The 18,798-nt window shown below is 43.3% G+C and overlaps 1 protein-coding gene across 2 annotated transcripts; it reads left to right on the forward strand.

The window, feature by feature from the left end:
* Window positions 1–622: 622 nt before the first annotated feature.
* slc25a42 (solute carrier family 25 member 42) lies at window positions 623–17,593 on the forward strand. Of its 2 annotated transcripts, none has more exons than XM_048254196.1 (8): window positions 623–1,013; window positions 7,169–7,360; window positions 9,884–9,995; window positions 10,137–10,162; window positions 10,412–10,578; window positions 11,800–11,916; window positions 12,413–12,564; window positions 13,581–17,593. In XM_048254196.1, exons 2-8 carry the CDS (start codon window positions 7,274–7,276, stop codon window positions 13,895–13,897), a joined length of 978 nt encoding a protein of 325 aa, XP_048110153.1. In that variant the 5' UTR covers window positions 623–1,013; window positions 7,169–7,273; the 3' UTR covers window positions 13,898–17,593. The 2 variants fall into 2 exon arrangements, with proteins under 2 accessions (XP_048110153.1, XP_048110162.1); XM_048254205.1 differs by having other exon boundaries at window positions 623–1,008.
* Window positions 17,594–18,798: the final 1,205 nt, after the last annotated feature.

An 18,798-nucleotide genomic window follows, 5' to 3' on the forward strand; every position in this document is an offset into this window, starting at 1 on the left:
ATGTAATGAGGGGGTGATTGCTGTGTTTTATTTCATGATCGTGTACACTGCCAGGATGAGACAGACGAATGGAAAACAAAACATCAGTGTGTAAAAATGGAAAAATGGATGTCTTGTTAGCCAGCTCTTTGAGTGCTATAGCCTACTGACCGATGGCAGTTGTCGCCACTGAGCAAAGAATGAGCAAAAGTGGCAGTTGCGACAAATATAATTCACCGCTTCAACCATCTCTGGTAGTAGTATTATATAAAAACTCACCGAGTAAATTCGATTAAGTCAGATTTTTTTAAGAATCGAACTGCAATAGTCCTCATTGCCATCGGTAAAAATTGATTATAGTCTATTATCTGTAGTTGTCGGCGTGTAAATGCGTTTATTACAGTACGTTGTAAGTTAAAACTAAAACTATAGAATGTAAAGAGTAGCCTACACTCTGTGGCTGCATGCCTCCAGTTTATAATGGATGATCATGGCTGAGATAGAGGCTCCCGTCCCGCTCCGTCCTCCTCACGCCCCTCAAATGCACCTATCCCGCGATGCCTTCCATTAACTACATTTCCCACAACCCCACCAAACTCGCCCTTGCAAAGCTTGCTTGCTTTGCTTTCGTCTTGTGTGTGTCACAGCAGATACTAAACAGCATGGAAGGGTGTCAGCCCCTCAAAGTCACAGTTGGAGCAATAGAAGGGGAAAACTGTGGTTGACAGCCCCCCGTGAATCGAGAAAAGTTGGCAATAGACCGCCATACGACTTTTTTCCTACTAGGATATTAAACGAAACTTTGCATAGTGAAGCCTAACTCAGGAGTCGTTAGATAGCCATCTGGCTAACTGGTAGCTAGCTTGCTAACCTGCTAGCCATCGTAGTTGTCGTAGAGTAACATTAACTCAGTTGGAGCACCCTTCATTATAACGTTAACTGATAGGATTGCACTACGTTTTGATCTAAATTCAGGAAGGACATAGAAGCAAAACTTCAAAGGGATCCACAGGTGCCATCACATTCCTGGTGAGGTAAGTTAAGGTTCTCCACAGGCTAAATTAACGCCAACGTTACTAGATTATGCAAGCTAATGTCAACGTTAGCAAGCTTTTAATAACTCAGTGAAGGCTGTAGTGTCTAGCTAACGCAGTAAGCCAACACCAACCTGACAACGTTGAAGCCGAAAGCCGACAGTTTCACTTTAACGTCAAATGTTAACTGTGCTTTGCAGTGATAGAGAGAGAGACATATGTACATGCATTATTTAACGCCTTTTGCTTATCTTCGATTTTGGACAGTTGGTATGTGTTGTCAATACATACCCAGGGTCGGGTTAGTAGGCTACAGTTTGACGTTACCTGGACTTTTGACTGGCCGGTGAAACGTTACGAAACATGAGGTGGCATATTTTACCGGTTCTGTGTAAAATATAACCATTTCTTCTACATGAGCAAATAACAGTTGGGTTTAAGCTGTAGCTCAATAAACACCATACAGCCTTGATTGTTGAGCCTTATTAAGGTTTTTTGTCTTGCAATTGAACAGTGGTAAAGGAATGTGTCATAAAGGACTTGGGAAGTGTGTAGATAATAGGACCTGTGTAGCTGGTGAACCAACTGCATCTAGGCTATATAATCTTGTATGATCTATATAATGAAGGGTGATGGTGTGTAGAGAAACTTTTCCAGGACAGAAATGACTTCTGAAACTAATGACAAGGACTGTCACATTTGATGATTGTTTGGGCTCCACTGGGAATGAGACGGTTAGAGGTCAATGGAGAGAGTAAAATCTATCAGGAGTGGAAAAGCTAAAAAATGGAACAAGATCAACGAAGGTGGTTTGGTGCAAATGAGGGATGAGAGGGAGGGTGTTGTCAGGATGCAGAGAAAGTAACATTAAACAGAATAGGATCTTAAGACAAAACGGGGATTATGCAGGGAGAGGACTGTGGCAGCATAACGGACCTCAGAGGCTGAAGGAGAGAGGGAGGAGAGAGGGACTTGAAAAGAGACAAGGGGCAAAAGGGGTCGAGCTGTTTGCATGGATTTTCCACAGCCTGTTTTGGCACAGCCCATAAGGATGCCAACCTCAGTTGCCTGACTACGCATGCTGCCACCACGGCCCTCCTGTGTTTGCTCAGTGCCCAGTAGGGATGGGCGATATGGACAAAAAATAATATCTCGATATTTTTTGTGATTTTGACGATAACGATAATTAGTCGATATCCTTTAAAAAATAGTTTTTGTTAAAGTCTGAGTTACTTTACAGCTCATTATTTATGAATAGCATCATTACAATAATAACCAATAACCTAACCTGTGACTTTTTAACCAAATCAACCAATGCATTGTCACTCTGACACATTTCCAATTCTGCCCCCACTTGTGTGTGTGGCAATGACATGGTCTCAGCTACATTAGAGAAGATGAATAGGCCAGTTTCCCAAGAGAAAGTCTGAAGCTGAAGTTCCTTTCAAACCTTTACATAGGATTCACTGTAAAACTAAGCAGACCAACAGAGTACATCTCAGTTATTTCCTTCTATGTTTTGTTTAAGAGCAATCATGTAGGCTAGCATTCCAAGTTACAGAATAGAAACTAATGCGTTAGCTTATGGCTAATGTATATGAGAAATCCCATAGAGATGCTAACGGTTAGCATAATCGGTAAACGTAGATTTTTAGAGCGAACTTCAGTCCATTTACAAAAGAGTTACATGAGAATAGTTCTTTGTTTACAACTGACTCAAAGGCTAATGTTTTCTCTCCATATAATACCTCTCATCAATGCTACTTAAACAGAACTGGCCGCATAAAATCCCAAGTAGGCTACTCTCACTGCACAAAATAAACATTAGGTGTGCATGGGACCCACTAGTGATCACGTGACACTTGCTCTGCTGCAGCCAGGGGCTTCTCCCGCATACATCCTGGGAATGTATGAGTCTTCAATGCGTGATTTCGAGTGTTTTTCCCCATTAGTAATTTAAATACTCGATCATGTCAATTTGCATTACATTGTTAAAACAACAATCACGATATTATCGCAGACGATATATATCGCCCACCCCTAGTGCCCAGACACCCTGGCTCTCATCTCTCCTCTGCTCCACATGTCTGCTAAGGACACCTCTCAGAGCATTCCCTGTCCGTTAACAATTAACCGCACTAACTAGCCTGCTGATCTGGGGTCTGCGTCTTTGAGTTAGTGAGTCTTGCATGGTTACACCACCTGTTGTTGTAACCCATGGCACACCTGTGTGCTTTGATTTGGTTCCCTCCCGAACACACCCTCACTGACTTCCTGTCTGAAGTACAGATCAGTTCATTTGGGGGTTTAGAGCCAAATCAGTGTACAACACGCACAGACCAGTGTTTCCTCTATGTTTATTTGGTAGTGGCAGCCCCCCACGGTTTAATTTTATTCCCCCACGGTATCAGAAATGGGGCAGACGTACAATAGTCGCAGTTGCCTTTCAAAATTCATTGTGCAGACCTGTTGTAGATTCTCCAAATATACAGCTCAATCACAACTGAAAATAATGCCTCATTGTGTGTGAATAGAGGTGAAAACATATAATTGTTTGTGTTGCAGCAAAGTGTCAGTTGTCAGTTCCGTGGGGGACACTGCAGACACAAACACACTTAGAGAAGTGTAATTAAAGGATATATTTACTCATTTAATCATAATCACTGAAATCTGTTTAGTTCACCTACTGTGACTTAAATACCTTTCACTTAAAGGGCAGCACTCCATAAGTGTTTGTTTGTTGACAGTGTGCATCACAGAGCGGCGGTCTTCCACTGTGACTTATATAGCCAGCACATGTAGGGCAGGGGAGTGGAGCAAGGGTCACTCATTTCTACTGTAGAGGCACTTAGAATAGGCAACTCATTGGCGTACAGTGGTTTATCTCTTTGGAAAAAGATGAAACGCAATGCAAGTAGCAAAGCAGAAGTCTAGTCTAGTGGTTAATGTTTTAGAATTTTGAGGAGTTTATCAGGCTTTCCCTGAAGGGTATCTTTTGAGATTTTTGCTGTCCTGTCATTTGATTCTGAGTATGAGCGTGGTGTAGAAGTGACTGGTTCAGTGCAGGGAGTCGGGTGACGCCAAAGGATTTCCAAACTAGTGACCCAAGACAGCTGGCTATTCCCATCTGATCAGTAGAAACATCCCCGTTGTTTTTCAGATTGGTCTCCAACAGTCCCAGCTCAAATTACTTGCGCAGGATTAAAGGTGAAACTTTGTCAGAATAGGATAGCAATAGTCAAACCAGGGTTATTAATTGGCAGTATGGCCCAGCAGTGAAGAATTTATTCTATTATTCAAGGTTCTAGGAAAGCTAGTTGAGGTTAGACGGAGAGTGTGTGTGTGTGTGTGTGTGTGTGTGTGTGTGTGTGTGTGTGTGTGTGTGTGAGGGTGTGCGTGCTGTCAGATCACGGTGTAATTCTGAAAAACTAGCTAAGATGGAACTGTTCCATTACCTGAACCTTGACTCAGTGCCTGAATTTTGGTGACATCAGCACCACCCATGTGGCACTTCAGGCGTACATTGGTGTTTTGGTGACATCAGCACCACCCATGTGTACGGTGTACATTTTAGGACATCCTCAGCTGTCAGACTCAGGTGTCAGACATCAGATGAAAAGGCATCAGGTCTCAGGAAAACCGCTGTCAAGTTTACGGAATTACACAGTCATGTCTCAGACATCAGATGAAAAGGAGTCAGGTCTCAGGAAAAGCGGAGTCAGACGAAAAGTTCTCAGATAAAAAGTTATCAGTCAGGTTTCAGACATCAGATGAAAAGGAGTCAGGTCTCAGGAAAAGCGGAGTCAGACTAAAAGGTCTCAGATAAAAAAGTTATCAGATTCAGGTTTCAGACATCAGATAAAAAGGAGTCAGGTCTCAGGAAAACCACTGTCAGAAGAAGCGGAATCAGACGAAAAGTTATCAGATGAAAAGTTATCAGAGTCAGGTCTCAGGAAAACCGCTGTCAGAAGAAGCGGAGTCAGACGAAAAGTTATCAGATGAAAAATTATCAGAGTCAGGTTTCAGGAAAACAGCTATTTCTGTTAACTGGTACAACAAGCAAACTCATTTGTGATCGAATAGGCTACGAAATAGTTGTTTTCTGAAAGCTAGTTCACTCGTGTAGGCTAAAATAAACCCACGTTTAGGGACCGTTCGTTATTTATAAACGGGGTCACCGGAGGGATTTTGAGTGCTTCAATCAAAAGTTGCATGACCCTCCCCTGCCTGCAAGAAAATTATCAACGACCCTCCAGCAGCCTTTTCAAAAAAGACATGCCCCTCCCCAGCCAATTGTCGATACCTTCCACCCACACTATAGAGCGCTATGAAAACACATCAACTTAAGCTGTCGTTCTAAACTCACCCTCTGCTTTTTGATCTTACACATCACACTTCACCAAGATGGTGGCCATTTCAGTAGATTTACTCACTAACATTGTTGTGGAAACACAATAAGCATGGAAACTAAATGCACACTTCCTGCAACTGCATTAGCCTACTTGAAATAAGTTACTCCTCTAGTAAGTATTCACATGAAATAAAACAATAAAACATTGAGACCATTCAACAAAGCACACTGGGTAATAACAAATTCAGCACATGAACTTGTTGCTATGGACTCGTCTCTAGGCTTCCTCAGTCATTGTAAAGTTGCCGAAGCTGAACATTATCCAAAACTCAATTTCTCAGACGAGTGTCAATTTGGGAGCTTGCTACACTCCTTCCTTCTCAAATGACTTGAATGGCTTTATAAGCATGCACACTGTTTAAAGTTAGGCTAGGCTACACGGTAAACTACAAGTAAACCAAAGTTAAATTTAGCTTATTTAGGGCTGGATAAAGTTGACCAAATGGATATAGGCTGTTAGGCGTGAATAAAGTAGGCTACTTTGTTGCTCCAACCCTTCCAAAGTTAATGGGGACGGATGTTGACATTTTCCGTATTTTGCGTGAGAAACCCGGAAAATCTCCCTTATTTTCATTGTTCAATGTTGACAGAGCTAAGGAACGAAAGAGAACGTTATATGGCGACAGAAATCAACAATCAAACAAGCCACTTTGATTTTTTGCTGTTTTCATTAATACAAAAGATGGGTGACCCCCCCTCCTAGACAAAAAAAAGTTAGGTGACCCTCCCCTCAACAAAGAAAAAAAGATATGACCCTCCCCTATTTTCCTCCGGTGACCCTGTTTATAAATAACGAACGGTCCCTTAGTCCTCCAGTTGCCATGGATACTACAAACAAATCCATCTGAAAAACCATAACGTGAACCAAAGATTCTAGAGCGGAGTTTATTATTTTGTTTTGGCAAGTAGCCGTGTAATAAGCGGGATAATGTATAGAACGCCGGTCATTATTGGGAAAATAAGTCCCGACAGGGCGAACCGGACCCCGACGCGCAGCGGAGACCTGATGCCTTTTCATCTGATGTCTGACAGCTGAGGATGTCCTAAAATGTACACCGTACATGTGGCATTCCAGGCGTACATTGGTGTTTTGGTGACATCAGCACCACCCATGTGGCATCCCAGGCGTACATTGGTCCATCCACTCTGCATTCCCAGAAGTGGGTCTGCTTTACCAAGATCTGATTCCTTTCATACGGAAAATGACCCTGTCCCAAGGATGACCAGAGGCGAGGACTGCTGCTATCTTGCTTGTTCCCCTCTCCCCTATAAATAGCTACTTCACTTCCCATGTTGATGCCCATGTTCTCAGAGGCACACAGCATGAGGATATATGAGGCAATGCTTGATTGAATTTGCATAATGCTTGAGGAAAGTTCCTACAGGGTGTCTATGATGTCAAACAACTGCAAATATTTCAGAATTGTGGTCCCATTGAATTGTGTCATGTTGACCTGAAACCCTCACATGAGGTGAATCTGGCATGCTTGACTTGACTGCTTGACTGGCAACTGACAAGATGTTAACATAGGCTACCTGTTCTTTGGGATCTACCTTAGTCTTTTGATATTGCTGTTTACTGTGCTGGCCAAGCCCACTTTTCCTGTGGTCTTTAAAATGACTAAGTGCCGGGTTGAACCAAACCCATGAGGAAATAGTTAGTATTGTGCTTTTTGAATGTGTGCTTTGTGTTCATCATCCTGATCTGATCTGTTTGTTTTCTTGTATGCTTTCCTCTGTGCAGCGCCAGTCGTGTGTCCACCCTGAGCCGCGTGCCCGCGTGCCACCCTGAGCCGCGTGCCCGCGTGCCACCCTGAGTGTGGGTGTGCATGAGCGGCGGAGCGGGGGCATGGGGAATGGGGTGCAGGAACGCCAGGCGGCACTGAGACAGAGCGAGGTGCTGCCCCTTCCCTCCTCCAGCAGCAGCCAATCAGAGGTAAGACTTTTCCGCCTCAAGACACGTCCACTGTTGGTGGGATGAATAAATAGCAACTCAGTTTATAGCAAAAGTAATTATGCAGTTTCTCTGCTTTGGGTGTTTTTTTTATTTTATTTTTTTATCTAAAGTCTAAGCTGACATTCTCTTTGACAGAAGCCATCAGCTTGAGGTTAACAGGTCAACACATAAAAATGCATGACTGTGCACGACTGGTTTTCATTCGATCATTTGTCAGAGGAAGAATGGCCTGCTTTTTCTTGATGCATTTTTCTGTGGCAATGTTCCGTGGTGAGAGTTTCCGTGGTATCAGATTTCCTCTCATTATGTGTACTTAGCTTTGTGGGAACCATTTTTGATCTGTGCCAAGTACCAACTGGTTGACTCGTCTGAAGCATTGAGCTAAGAGCTGATCCCTGATCATTTAACTGCAGTCAGTGAGTAAAAGTAGTAGTCAGTTAGTGCAGGTAAGGGATGTAATCAAGAGCTTTGGGCAAATGTGCAAAAGCCCTTTTTGTGGATGCCCTCATCAATCCCACTGTTTCACCATCAGCCCAGCATGCCCCATTCTTCAGTGTAACCTGAGTGATGTCTGTATAATACACCCAGAGCCTCCATTGTGTGAACAAACAGTAGATTGCAATCAACAGTCATGTGATAGCCTATCACAACCAGCCCATCTGAGAATGTCCTAAGAATGACTGTTGTTGCTGTTCAGGATTCTTAAAAGCCACTCCTCCCAACAAAGGCGTAGTTGACATCTTTCACTTAACGATACATTTATGACCTTTATCGACAAACATCATAGACATTTTTTTGTATAGAACAGTTGTACAGTATGTTAGGTTCCAGGCACAGAAGAAGAAGTTACAAATATTCACAGTCACATGATAAATCAGGGTTTTATGTAATAATCTCATTGTCATCCAGCAGAGTTTCTCTGACCTCTTTCCTGTGGCTGTATAGGGAGTATGCTAGTTTGGCCTAGTGGAGGTTGGACTCTTGATGATCCCTTAATTTCCTGAAGCCCTTGTGCTGACAGAGTCCCTGGCGCTTATAATAACTCAAATTCAGAGGAACGGCTCCCATCACGTTGAACGTCACCTGTTTGTGTGCATGCACGCCCTGGAAAGTGTTGGAGTGATTCACACTCTCTTGGTGACGCTGTTTGGTGTCAGACTCTTCTGCTGGCTGTTATTCTGCTGCTTTTCACACACGGTCACATTTTATTTTTTATTTCCTGGCTTTATAACTTGTGTAAAAAACGTCAGGCTCTTCTCCATTTGAACCCAGATGCTTCGCTCCACCTTCAGTCTCTCTTTCTCTCTAGTTGCACTGTGGGTTGGCTTGGTTTCTCTTCTAGTGTTTGTGTGCGTATTTATTCTGAGGGTGTTTCAGTGCTGAGGAGGAGGAGGAGGAGGAGAGGTGTAGCCACTGAGGGAGTGAACTGAAGTGGAGCAGCGGTATGCTCCTCATACCAGGAGGAAGAGGAGGAGAGGTGTAGCCACTGAGGGAGTGAACTGAAGTGGAGCAGCGGTATGCTCCTCATACCAGGAGGAGGAGGAGGAGGAGGTGTAGCCACTGAGGGAGTGAACTGAAGTGGACCAGCGGTATGCTCCTCATACCAGGAGGAGGAGGAGAGGTGTAGCCACTGAGGGAGTGAACTGAAGTGGAGCAGCCACTCTGTGCAGTGAGCATGTCTCCTGCTCTGGCTGTCTGCTGTGGCGCAGAGTCTCTGAAATGGTTTTCACTTGGTTGCTCAGATCAAGCCACCTTACACCTACCACACACACACACACACACACACACACACACACAGGAGATGTCCTCCTGTGTACCACCTGTCTTATGTAAGCCAAGCTTTATAATCTTCTACTGCACACATATCATCCAGTGGAGATAACACGTAATAACTTAATGCAGATGACCGGGCACAACTTTCTTTGATAGGCCTACGAGTAGGTTTACTTTGTATTTGGAGTGTATGTTTGTGTTTGAGATGTGACATTCTTACCCTGCCGGATGCTGATTCTCATGTCTTTATTTGCACAATCAGAGGTGTTCATTGAGAGAAACACAGAATCTGTGATTGTTCAAGTAGGCTATGGCTTTTCACTGCTCAGAGAGAGCCCTATGCAGCGTTGTTGTGGACTGTTGTGGGTTTTTTGGATTAAGGCTAGTTGTGGTCACCGTAAATGAGGCCATGGTCATTCCTGTGTATTTACAGGTCTGTTTCTCCTGTGGGCTAGTACTGTATGTATGAAAGCTGCTTAACAAATGAGGGCCATGGTTGATCCATCTAAACCCAACACTATTTGACAATCAGTGACCTTGTTTTGGCAGTAGTTCCATTCCTTAGCTCTCTAAGAAGGTTTTAGAATACCCCAAAAACTAATTAGCAGTCTTTCCCTTATGGTGTTTTAGACATGTTTTTAACCTGGTGCAGGTGTCCTATGAGTGTTATGTGTGTGATTCTGTTCTTCTGTGGTCTTCATGTGGTTCTTCCTTTCTCTGTGTGTTTAGGGTTTTAAACAGGGTCGCTCCATGGTGAACTCCCTGCTGTCTGGAGCCCTTGCTGGTGCTGTGGCCAAAACATCTGTGGCCCCTTTAGACAGAACCAAGATCATCTTCCAAGGCAATGAGACACACTCACTCACACACATACAAGCTCTTTCATGATAAAGAAGTTGTAACCATTTTGACATTTTTGTGACCGTTTTGAAATGTAACACAATTACAGCCCAAAGTTTTACTCTCTCTGGTTTTGTTTTTGCAGTGTCTTCAGCAAGATTTTCTGCCAAGGTGAGTTGAGAGAGACACATTTAGATGTGAGCGGATAGGCATGATCAAAGCCCCGACTTGACCTGGCAGCTGATATTGGTTGGCATCAGGCTCTGAATGAAGAAACTGTTTCTTGAGTGGGTTGTGTGTCTATTTTCATGGGTATGCTTGTACCGGAAATGACTGAATAATAACGACTGTATATTTGCCTCTGTTTTTAAATATCTCTTTATACTGTATGTATGTGAATGTTTTTGTGTGTGTCCTCAGGAGGCCTACTTGCTCATCTACCGCACCTACCTGAAGGATGGCTTCCTTAGCTTGTGGCGGGGCAACTCTGCCACCATGGTCCGTGTCATCCCCTATGCTGCCATCCAGTTCTGTGCCCACGAACAGTACAAGAGGCTGCTGGGTGGTTACTACCAATGCCAGGGCAAGTGAGTGTCACCTCGACCCACGTAGTATGATGCAAGACATTTTCCACAGAAGGAGAAAGCAGCTAATTAAGGGTAATATAACAGATCAACAGAGTGCTCCACAATATGGAACGCAATAACGCTGCAAGCATCAGAGCTGCATATCTCTGTTGTACTTTGAGTTGAATATACATTTCAAGACTTTCAGAATTTCAAGAAAAAATCTGTTACAGAATAATAATAATAATAATAATAATAATAATAATATTATGTTAAAATGTGATGCAACACAATCCAATGCATTCGGCACTATGTAGGACAAAGGACTTTATTTTCCTCAGTGAAGATTAAAAAGTCAGTGAGTATGCCAAGAAGCACTAAATGATCCTACACAATGAACACAGTAGTGTCACGGGACACTTTAACACCCTGCAGTGTGTCCGATCAGAGCAGAATGGGATGATGGCCATATCAAATGCTATCTCATGAATTGCAGTTTAGTAACTATAGGGCAATAAAGCTCCACAAGTAAAGCTTAGTGAATAAAACAGTGCAAGTCATACCAACCAAGTGCAAGTCATACCAAAGAGTCCAAGGCACACTGTAGTGCATGTGCATGTCATATGTCCTTGAACTCAAAGACACGTGGCTTTGATGCACTCCTGTAAGCCCAGTTCTTAAAAGCTTGTTAAAGTTAAAAGATATTTTTTTAGTTTGCCACCAGAGTGTTTGTTGTTACAGGAGCGAGGAAAACCTTGCCTATCGGCTGTAATGGGAGTGTTTTTTTTAAAGCTCTGTATATGGAAACGGCAGTTGCTACTGATTTCTTTACCCTCACTTAGCGCCACACCTTCTGTGGCTTTTGAGAGGTGAAAGCTATATGGTGATATATAATTGACCACAAATGCACTGACTGCAATGTAAGACCAAGATATGTTACATTCTGTGATTTGTAAATTCTTAGTAGTTCTTGCTGAGTAGCTCTTTCTCTGTCCTACCTGAAGCATGACGGACCACAGTTGATGCCAGAAATATGACTTAAGCCTCTTAAAGCGTACACAGTAAGTTTTTTTTCATGGCAATTCTTAAGAGACACACCTTGAAAAGTAAAAAAAAGAGACCGCGTTAGCGTTAGCCTTTGGCCAGCCCTGATGCTGTGAAAGGACACATTGCTGAATGGGTTTTGTTCACTGCCACGTCCATTACATGTTGTTCTCTTCATCGTGCTTGTTGTCTTCTCAGGACCCTGCCCCCCGTGCCACGGCTGTTGGCAGGCTCCCTGGCGGGCACCACGGCCGTGTCGCTCACGTACCCGCTGGACATGGTGCGAGCCAGAATGGCCGTCACACCCAAAGAGATGTGAGTGTGCCCGTGGGCAGTGGGTGCCAAATGTTTGACAAGCCCTTCATAGTGTACAAGCCCTGTTATGGATGTGCATGCCACATACTGTACGTTTCTGGAAGACTCATGATTTCTTTGTTGACACGTTCACACTAGGATGTTCTTTACTATTTAGTGCTACCTCAAGTACGCAGTATAACCCATGCACATACTCCCCCACAGTGAGATAACAGGGCTCTGTGTCCGAGTGGTCAGTAAAGCATTTGAGTCTCATTATTGGAATAGCAGTGCACACTGTGGCTACTGAGCAGTGAACACAGGGTGCTGCTAGCATACACTAATTGAAAGCAGTCATGAGAAAATGCCATCATACCCAAGATTGTGACAGACTGTCTCTAGAGATGGACTTTAAAATGACCCCTACCCTTATCTTATCCCCATAGGTAAGTCATTGTGTGTGTGTGTGTGTGTGTGTGTGTGTCTGTGTGTGTGTGCGCATCTGTGTCCTCCACAGGTATAGCAACATCATGCACGTGTTTGTGCGTATCTCTCGTGAGGAGGGCCTGAAGACTCTGTACCGGGGCTTCTCCCCCACCATACTGGGTGTGGTGCCCTACGCTGGGCTCAGCTTCTTCACCTACGAGACCCTTAAGAAGCATCACGGAGGTGATTCACCAACTTGTACCCTGTGTGTCTGAATGAGTGTGTGTGTTTAGGAATGCACTGAACTTTTTAAAGGAACATTCTGGTATTTAGCACTTTGAGTCCCTTTTCTGGTTTGTTTTGGATGAACTAAAGTAGTGGACACAGAAATTGGTCCTGTCTCGACTTTGCTGACTCGTTTTGAATCGCCTTTACTGTTTCAGAGTGGCTGCCTACAGACATGCACAAACATGTCTTGAAAACAACCCTTAACGTTCGTTTTCAAACTGTGCAACTCACCGAGTGGTTAGTGGTGTTCATTGATTATTAAAATCAAATATATCGGCGCAATGTATGATTTCCTGCCATCTTATTTGCTAGTTTCCAGTGGCGCAGTAATATCAACGTGCAATAAGTCTTCCAACAGAAAGCAATAGGATTTTACAAAATGCCAAATAAAACACGACAGAAACTGTATTTCGCTACGCTACTTGTTTTGGAACATCAACAAACACCACTAACCACCCGGTGAGTTGCACAGTTTTGAAAACGAACGTTAAGGGTTGTTTTAAGGACATGTTTGTGCATGCCTGTAGGCAGCCACTCGGAAGTAGTCAAAGGTGATTCAAAACGAGTCAGAAAAGTCGAGACAGGACCAATCATCAAAATTTCGGTGTCCACCATTCTAGTTCATCCAGAACAAACCAGAAAAGGGACTCAAAGTGCTAAATACCGGAATTTTCCTTTAAGTTGCATGAAGGTCCAAAGGTGGTTCAAGGTGTATAATGACCAGTCCATGCAAATGGTGTCCTTTCCACTGAACCTCTCAAAAATTCTCCATTTAGGTTTCCTAAAGCTCCACTCTTGAGACCTTGAATTTCCCCTTGGGGATCAATAACGTATCTATCTATCTATCTATCTATCTATCTATCTATCTATCTATCTATCTACCTGTCTATCTATCTATCTCTGTGGCTAATGTCCTTTTCCCCTCCCTCTTCTTCTCTCTTTCTCTTGCTTTCCTCTTTTCTGTTCCCTAGAGCGCACGGGTCGTACTCAGCCTTACTCGTACGAGCGGCTGGTGTTCGGGGCGTGCGCCGGCCTGATCGGTCAGTCGGCGTCGTACCCGCTGGACGTGGTGCGCCGGCGCATGCAGACGGCGGGCGTGACCGGCCACACGTACGGCACCATCCTGGGCACCATGCGCGAGATCGTGCTGGAGGAGGGCCTGGTGCGCGGCCTCTACAAAGGCCTGAGCATGAACTGGGTCAAAGGGCCCATCGCCGTGGGGATCAGCTTCACCACCTTTGACCTCACGCAGATCCTGCTGCGCAAGCTGGGCTACGCGCCGCGGTAGTGAGGAGAAGGGAGAGAGAGCGGGACGGACAAGCGGAGAGGAGGAGAGGAGAGAGAGAAGAGGAGTGGGCGAGAGAGGAAGCAGCTCAGGGACATGGAGAGCTGTGTTTTAGCGCCAACGCTGCGCGAGAGGCCGGGCTGCCGAGCTGATCCCAGCGCTGCCTGACCGCCAGTGACCGTGCACACGCACGCACACACACACACACACACACACACACACGGGTCAGTCCATGCTCAGTGGAGGTCACTGACCAGTTAGTGTGTGTCCAGTTGCTTGTGTGACTGGATGTGACAGTGAATTGCAGTTAGTATGTTCTACGTCCTTGCTTTGTCTATGGCCAGGAACAGTGTGTGTGTGTGTGTGTGTGTGTGTGTGTGTGTGTATATGTGAAGCTAGGCTAGCTAGCTAGGCTGTAAGTGAATGTATGTCTGCCTGCACAGCAGTTCTCCTCAGCAGACCGTGTGCAGTGCAGTCCTGTCCACCAAGTGCAATACTGGCACCTCCATGTCACGCCATGTGTCCATCCACACACTAGCACCGCCCTCTTCACGTCTGACCATTACCCATAAGCCCCCCAGCCCATCTCCCACACAGCACACTGAACTCACTCTGCACATCAGCTCCCTTCTCCCAGGTCTTGGCATTCTCAAGCATTCTAGTTCAGTCATGTCTTGTTTTGGGGGGGTTTGCCTTCTGGTGGGAACTGTGGATAAGCCTTTGGGAATGAGTTGACACACGCACACACATTAGTCTTCTTAGTCACTTACATGCGCACACACACGGGCATACACACATACACATGTTATTTGCACACACACCAGTTTTGGTGTGTTAAGGTTCTTGTATCCTTTCAAAGCAATGGTGAGGTGGTGAGGATGATATAGTTCTTTGTTTGATTTAGTGTTTTTGTTTTGTTTTTGTCTAAATAATTACCAAAGGGAAAGATGGTAAACCATAGTACAATGTTTCCATTTAAACAGAGACAGATTTACCATACTGTCTCACAAATGTATAGCTAACATATGCATTAAATACTGAATTTTGCAGTATGGTGAATTGATGCTGTAGAATGTGGATGCGCACACAAGCGTGTGTGTGTGTGTGTGTGTGTGTGTGTGTGTGTGTGTGCGTGTGTGTGTGTGTGTGTGTGTGTGTGTGTGTGAGAGTGATTTGTGTTTGTGGGAGTGTGTGGCTGTGTGTGTGTTTTGAGGGGGGCAAGTTGCATACATGCAAATTTGTTTAAGAAACCTTTCAGCTCTGCTGTAGCGGGCTGGCTGAATAATGTGCAGATGGCCTATGTTTAGATCTCGGCCTTACTGGATCATTGCAAGCAGGCACATAGCTTGAGTACTTGCAGCAGGTGTGGGGTTGCTGAAGGAAGGAGATTTATGTGTGTGTCTGTGTGTGTGTGTGTGTGTGTGTGTGTGTGTGTGTGTGTGTTAGGAATAGAGGGTGAGTGAGAGAGAGAGAGAGTGCATGTGTTCTACAGAGGACTACATAGCTGCTGACAACTCCAGACCAACACTCTCTGTACAGAAAACACTGCCACTCTTTTTGGTCTGTGAATGTGTGTACATGTTTATTGGTTTATGTCCTTGCCTGTGTGTAATAATGTTAATCTCTGTGTGTGTCTCAATGTGTCTTTATAGACAGCAATGCATTCATAAGCACACAAATAATCACACATACATGCTAGGCCTTTGTGTGACTTCAGTGTGTTGCACTAGTCTTCTCTTTGACTAAAATGTAGTCCAGCTCTTTCCTGGACCCCTCCTAAGTGCCTGGAAGAGCAATAGTACAAATGTACTCTTCACTAAATGCAAAGTGTGGAAGTGTATGGTGGTACACTTCAGGTTTTCTCTGTGGATGTTGTCCTCAGAGTTTTCACTTGTCCAAAAGAGTGTAAGAGTGATTGGATGAGGGGAGGGGGGATTGTGAAGCGAGGTCTAACTGGAAGTGTAGCATATCTCTGCCTGCCTGTGTATCTGTCTACTGGCTTACATCTAATCAGACAAGCACTTCTGCCAAAAGCTTAAAATGAGTTTCCTAACCTGTAGTTCAGGGGAGCGCATAGATACTACATATGAAATTCCATTCACAGATATGACTGCATATCTCCTATTGAAATTCTGAGGCTTTCATTGTCTCCCTCTGGCAGTGTATTTTCGAAATGGCCTGTAGTTTGGCTGAGTATGGCACAAGTATGGACAGGACTACTGCTGCAATAGCTGTGGATTGTGGGAAGTGCTCAGTGATGTGCGCTAAAAGGACAATAGAGGGCGCTATCTGCTCACCTCAGTTTCCGCTCCACATAGGAGGATAGCAAAGACTCGGGTAATCTCAGCACCTACCACTGAAGTTAGCCTACAGCATGGGCCTGAGCCACTTAGCCTACAGCATGGGTTTGAGGTTCAATTTACTGGCGACTATATTAAGTGGTTTTTCCACAGCAACATAGACTGATATCAACATAGAGTGATTCTTGCACACCAATAGAGCTCCCCTAAACTGACAGTCAGCTGTGGACCTCAATTGGTAAACGTTGGGTTTGGTTGCAATGCACCCTTGAGGATAATTAAACATCACAATTATTTGTGAAGTATTAATTGTCTGGAGAGAGTTTAGCATTATACATCTCCTGCTGCAGCATTGTGGTTGTAAGTGTCATGTAACCAGGTGTTGTAATTCCAAATTGATACAATTGTGTACTTACTACATTATCTGACTTTACTGAGTAGCTGAAAGAATACTATACAATACTAAGCTTTTAATGCAGGAAGTACATTGTAACAATGTGTAATTGCAGTTCTGTGTACATTGTATTTACCCATAACAGGAGTGATGTAATATGAAGTGTGATCATTAATACTGAGTCAGTGTTTCCCATACATTGACTTATTTGTGGCGGCCCACCACAATATCAACATTGACCACCACACAATGATTTTCCTGGTTGTACTAAAGTGTGCTTAAGTCTGGTTAGAATCATAACCACACTGCACTAATTTAAAAACTGTTGCATTCAGGTTAATTCTGCAAACCTACCACCACAAATAGAATTCAATTATGTGGGAAACACTGTGAGTCCTGTCAATCCAGACTGAGAACAACAGACTCTAGGACTGCTCTCAATCAGATGCCCCTCTGGCATTGGACCAGGGCTGATGCCATCTGATCAGCAGGTGGTAACGGAGCTACAGAAAAGATGTCTAAACGTGCATTGATTGAAAACAGTATTATGAGCTGACAATCAAGCAATGCCAAAGCACACGTTGCTTTTTGTTTGCTCCCTCAGTGGCACTCTTTGGGAGGATTTGTGAAGCAACCATATCAATTGCTTAATGTAATTTGATCAGGATATAAAAATATAAAAAAAAGAGAAAGAATTGACATAAAGTAGGCTAAGCGGTACACCAGACAAACCTGACATTACCAGTATATTGGTATCTGTTGTGCATGACTTCTGAAAATAACTAATTTTCTTGCTGTTGACAATTTCTACCTATCTAAACATTTATCAGAGTTTATCACCTTCTTTGTTTTGATGCATCTATGCTCAAAGCTGTTTTGTAAATTTGTAAGGTTTTGTGCCAAGAGAATGTATATTAAAATGATTAATATTATATATGATTTGTGTAGCTCTTAGTGATTTGAATAAAGTAGGTGTTTAATTTGAAATTAAATATTGCTTGAAAATTTCATTTTTTTATTAGTTTTTTTCAATCCCTAACAAGCGCTTACCCATACTTCAGATACTTTTTCTAAGCTCTTAACACAGACTCACACCTACAAAACACAATTGGCCAAATGGATCATTTTCTTCTCAAAAACACAATTTGTTAAATATATACTAACACATCTTTCTCTGCACACACTAACTTTACCAAAACACTAGAAATCTGACTCAAAATTAAGTTATTCTGTCAAAGAATAACACTTGTTTTCACTTCACAAGGTACATGCAGTCAATCAAAGTACACCAGGTTTCAAAATAATGGCTATTGTTGACATTACAAAAACTGCATAGACTTTTATGTTTCAGTTTTACAGGTATTTGCATGCAAAACATGCAATCCACCGTTTTTACACTAAATTTCTTGGTTGGGAACTGTATTCACATGTAATTCTCACATTCAAAAGCATTCCAGTAAAAAGCAAATCAGTTTTTTCCCTTTACAGGAGGTACAGTAGAAATATTGTTTAGGCTACAGTATGATAGAACAGAACAAGTTTTAGGCTACAGTATTATTTACAGTGAACAAAATATCCATGAAACACACAAGAGCATTCTGAACAAAAATACAAACAAAATTACTGTATCTAATCTCTGTGATATTCAGGGTTAGGCCACATGTTTTCATAAACAGCATCTGATTTAACCTATCCAAGGCGATGGGATAAAACCGCTTGGTAGCAGAAGCAGAGGTTTTTATACTGTATCTAAGGTTTGGAATATTGTTTTTGCTATTGAGATGTGTGTGTTAACATTCGTGAATACTGCAAAAACAATCCATAATTTTGTTGGGAGGTAGCCTATACCTTGTTTGTTAAGAAAATGTAAGCATTGTGGAAATGTGTTCACTGACTGCATATTGTGTTAAAACGACATGAAATATGTGAATGGTATGGCCACAAAAGACCGATGCTGTGCTAATTGTGTTAGTGTTAATTGTTGTGAAAATGTGACAACTGGTTAGACAAACGCTTGTTAGCGACTGAAAAAAACTACTGGAATACTCCGTTCATTTGATGAAAAAAATATGTTGTGCATGAACGTTACCCCCTCACAACACAAGATGGCGCAACAATCAAAGCAAATAGTTAAACTGCACCCATGTCATTTTGGACTTGGCAATGGGGCCCGAACGGCGGACAATGCACGTTCCCTTACACAACATTTT

This window comes from Alosa alosa, chromosome 1 (genome assembly GCF_017589495.1).
Source record: "Alosa alosa isolate M-15738 ecotype Scorff River chromosome 1, AALO_Geno_1.1, whole genome shotgun sequence".
In the NCBI taxonomy this organism is placed as follows: domain Eukaryota; kingdom Metazoa; phylum Chordata; class Actinopteri; order Clupeiformes; family Clupeidae; genus Alosa; species Alosa alosa.

Bases quoted from the DNA above. Each gene is read 5' to 3' on its own strand.
- slc25a42 (XM_048254196.1), top strand. From the start codon at position 7,274: ATGGGGAATGGGGTGCAGGAACGCCAGGCGGCACTGAGACAGAGCGAG. The intron at 10,163-10,411 runs GTGAGTTGAGAG...GTGTGTCCTCAG, and splicing joins CAGCAAGATTTTCTGCCAAG to GAGGCCTACTTGCTCATCTA. The intron at 12,565-13,580 runs GTGATTCACCAA...TCTGTTCCCTAG, and splicing joins CCTTAAGAAGCATCACGGAG to AGCGCACGGGTCGTACTCAG.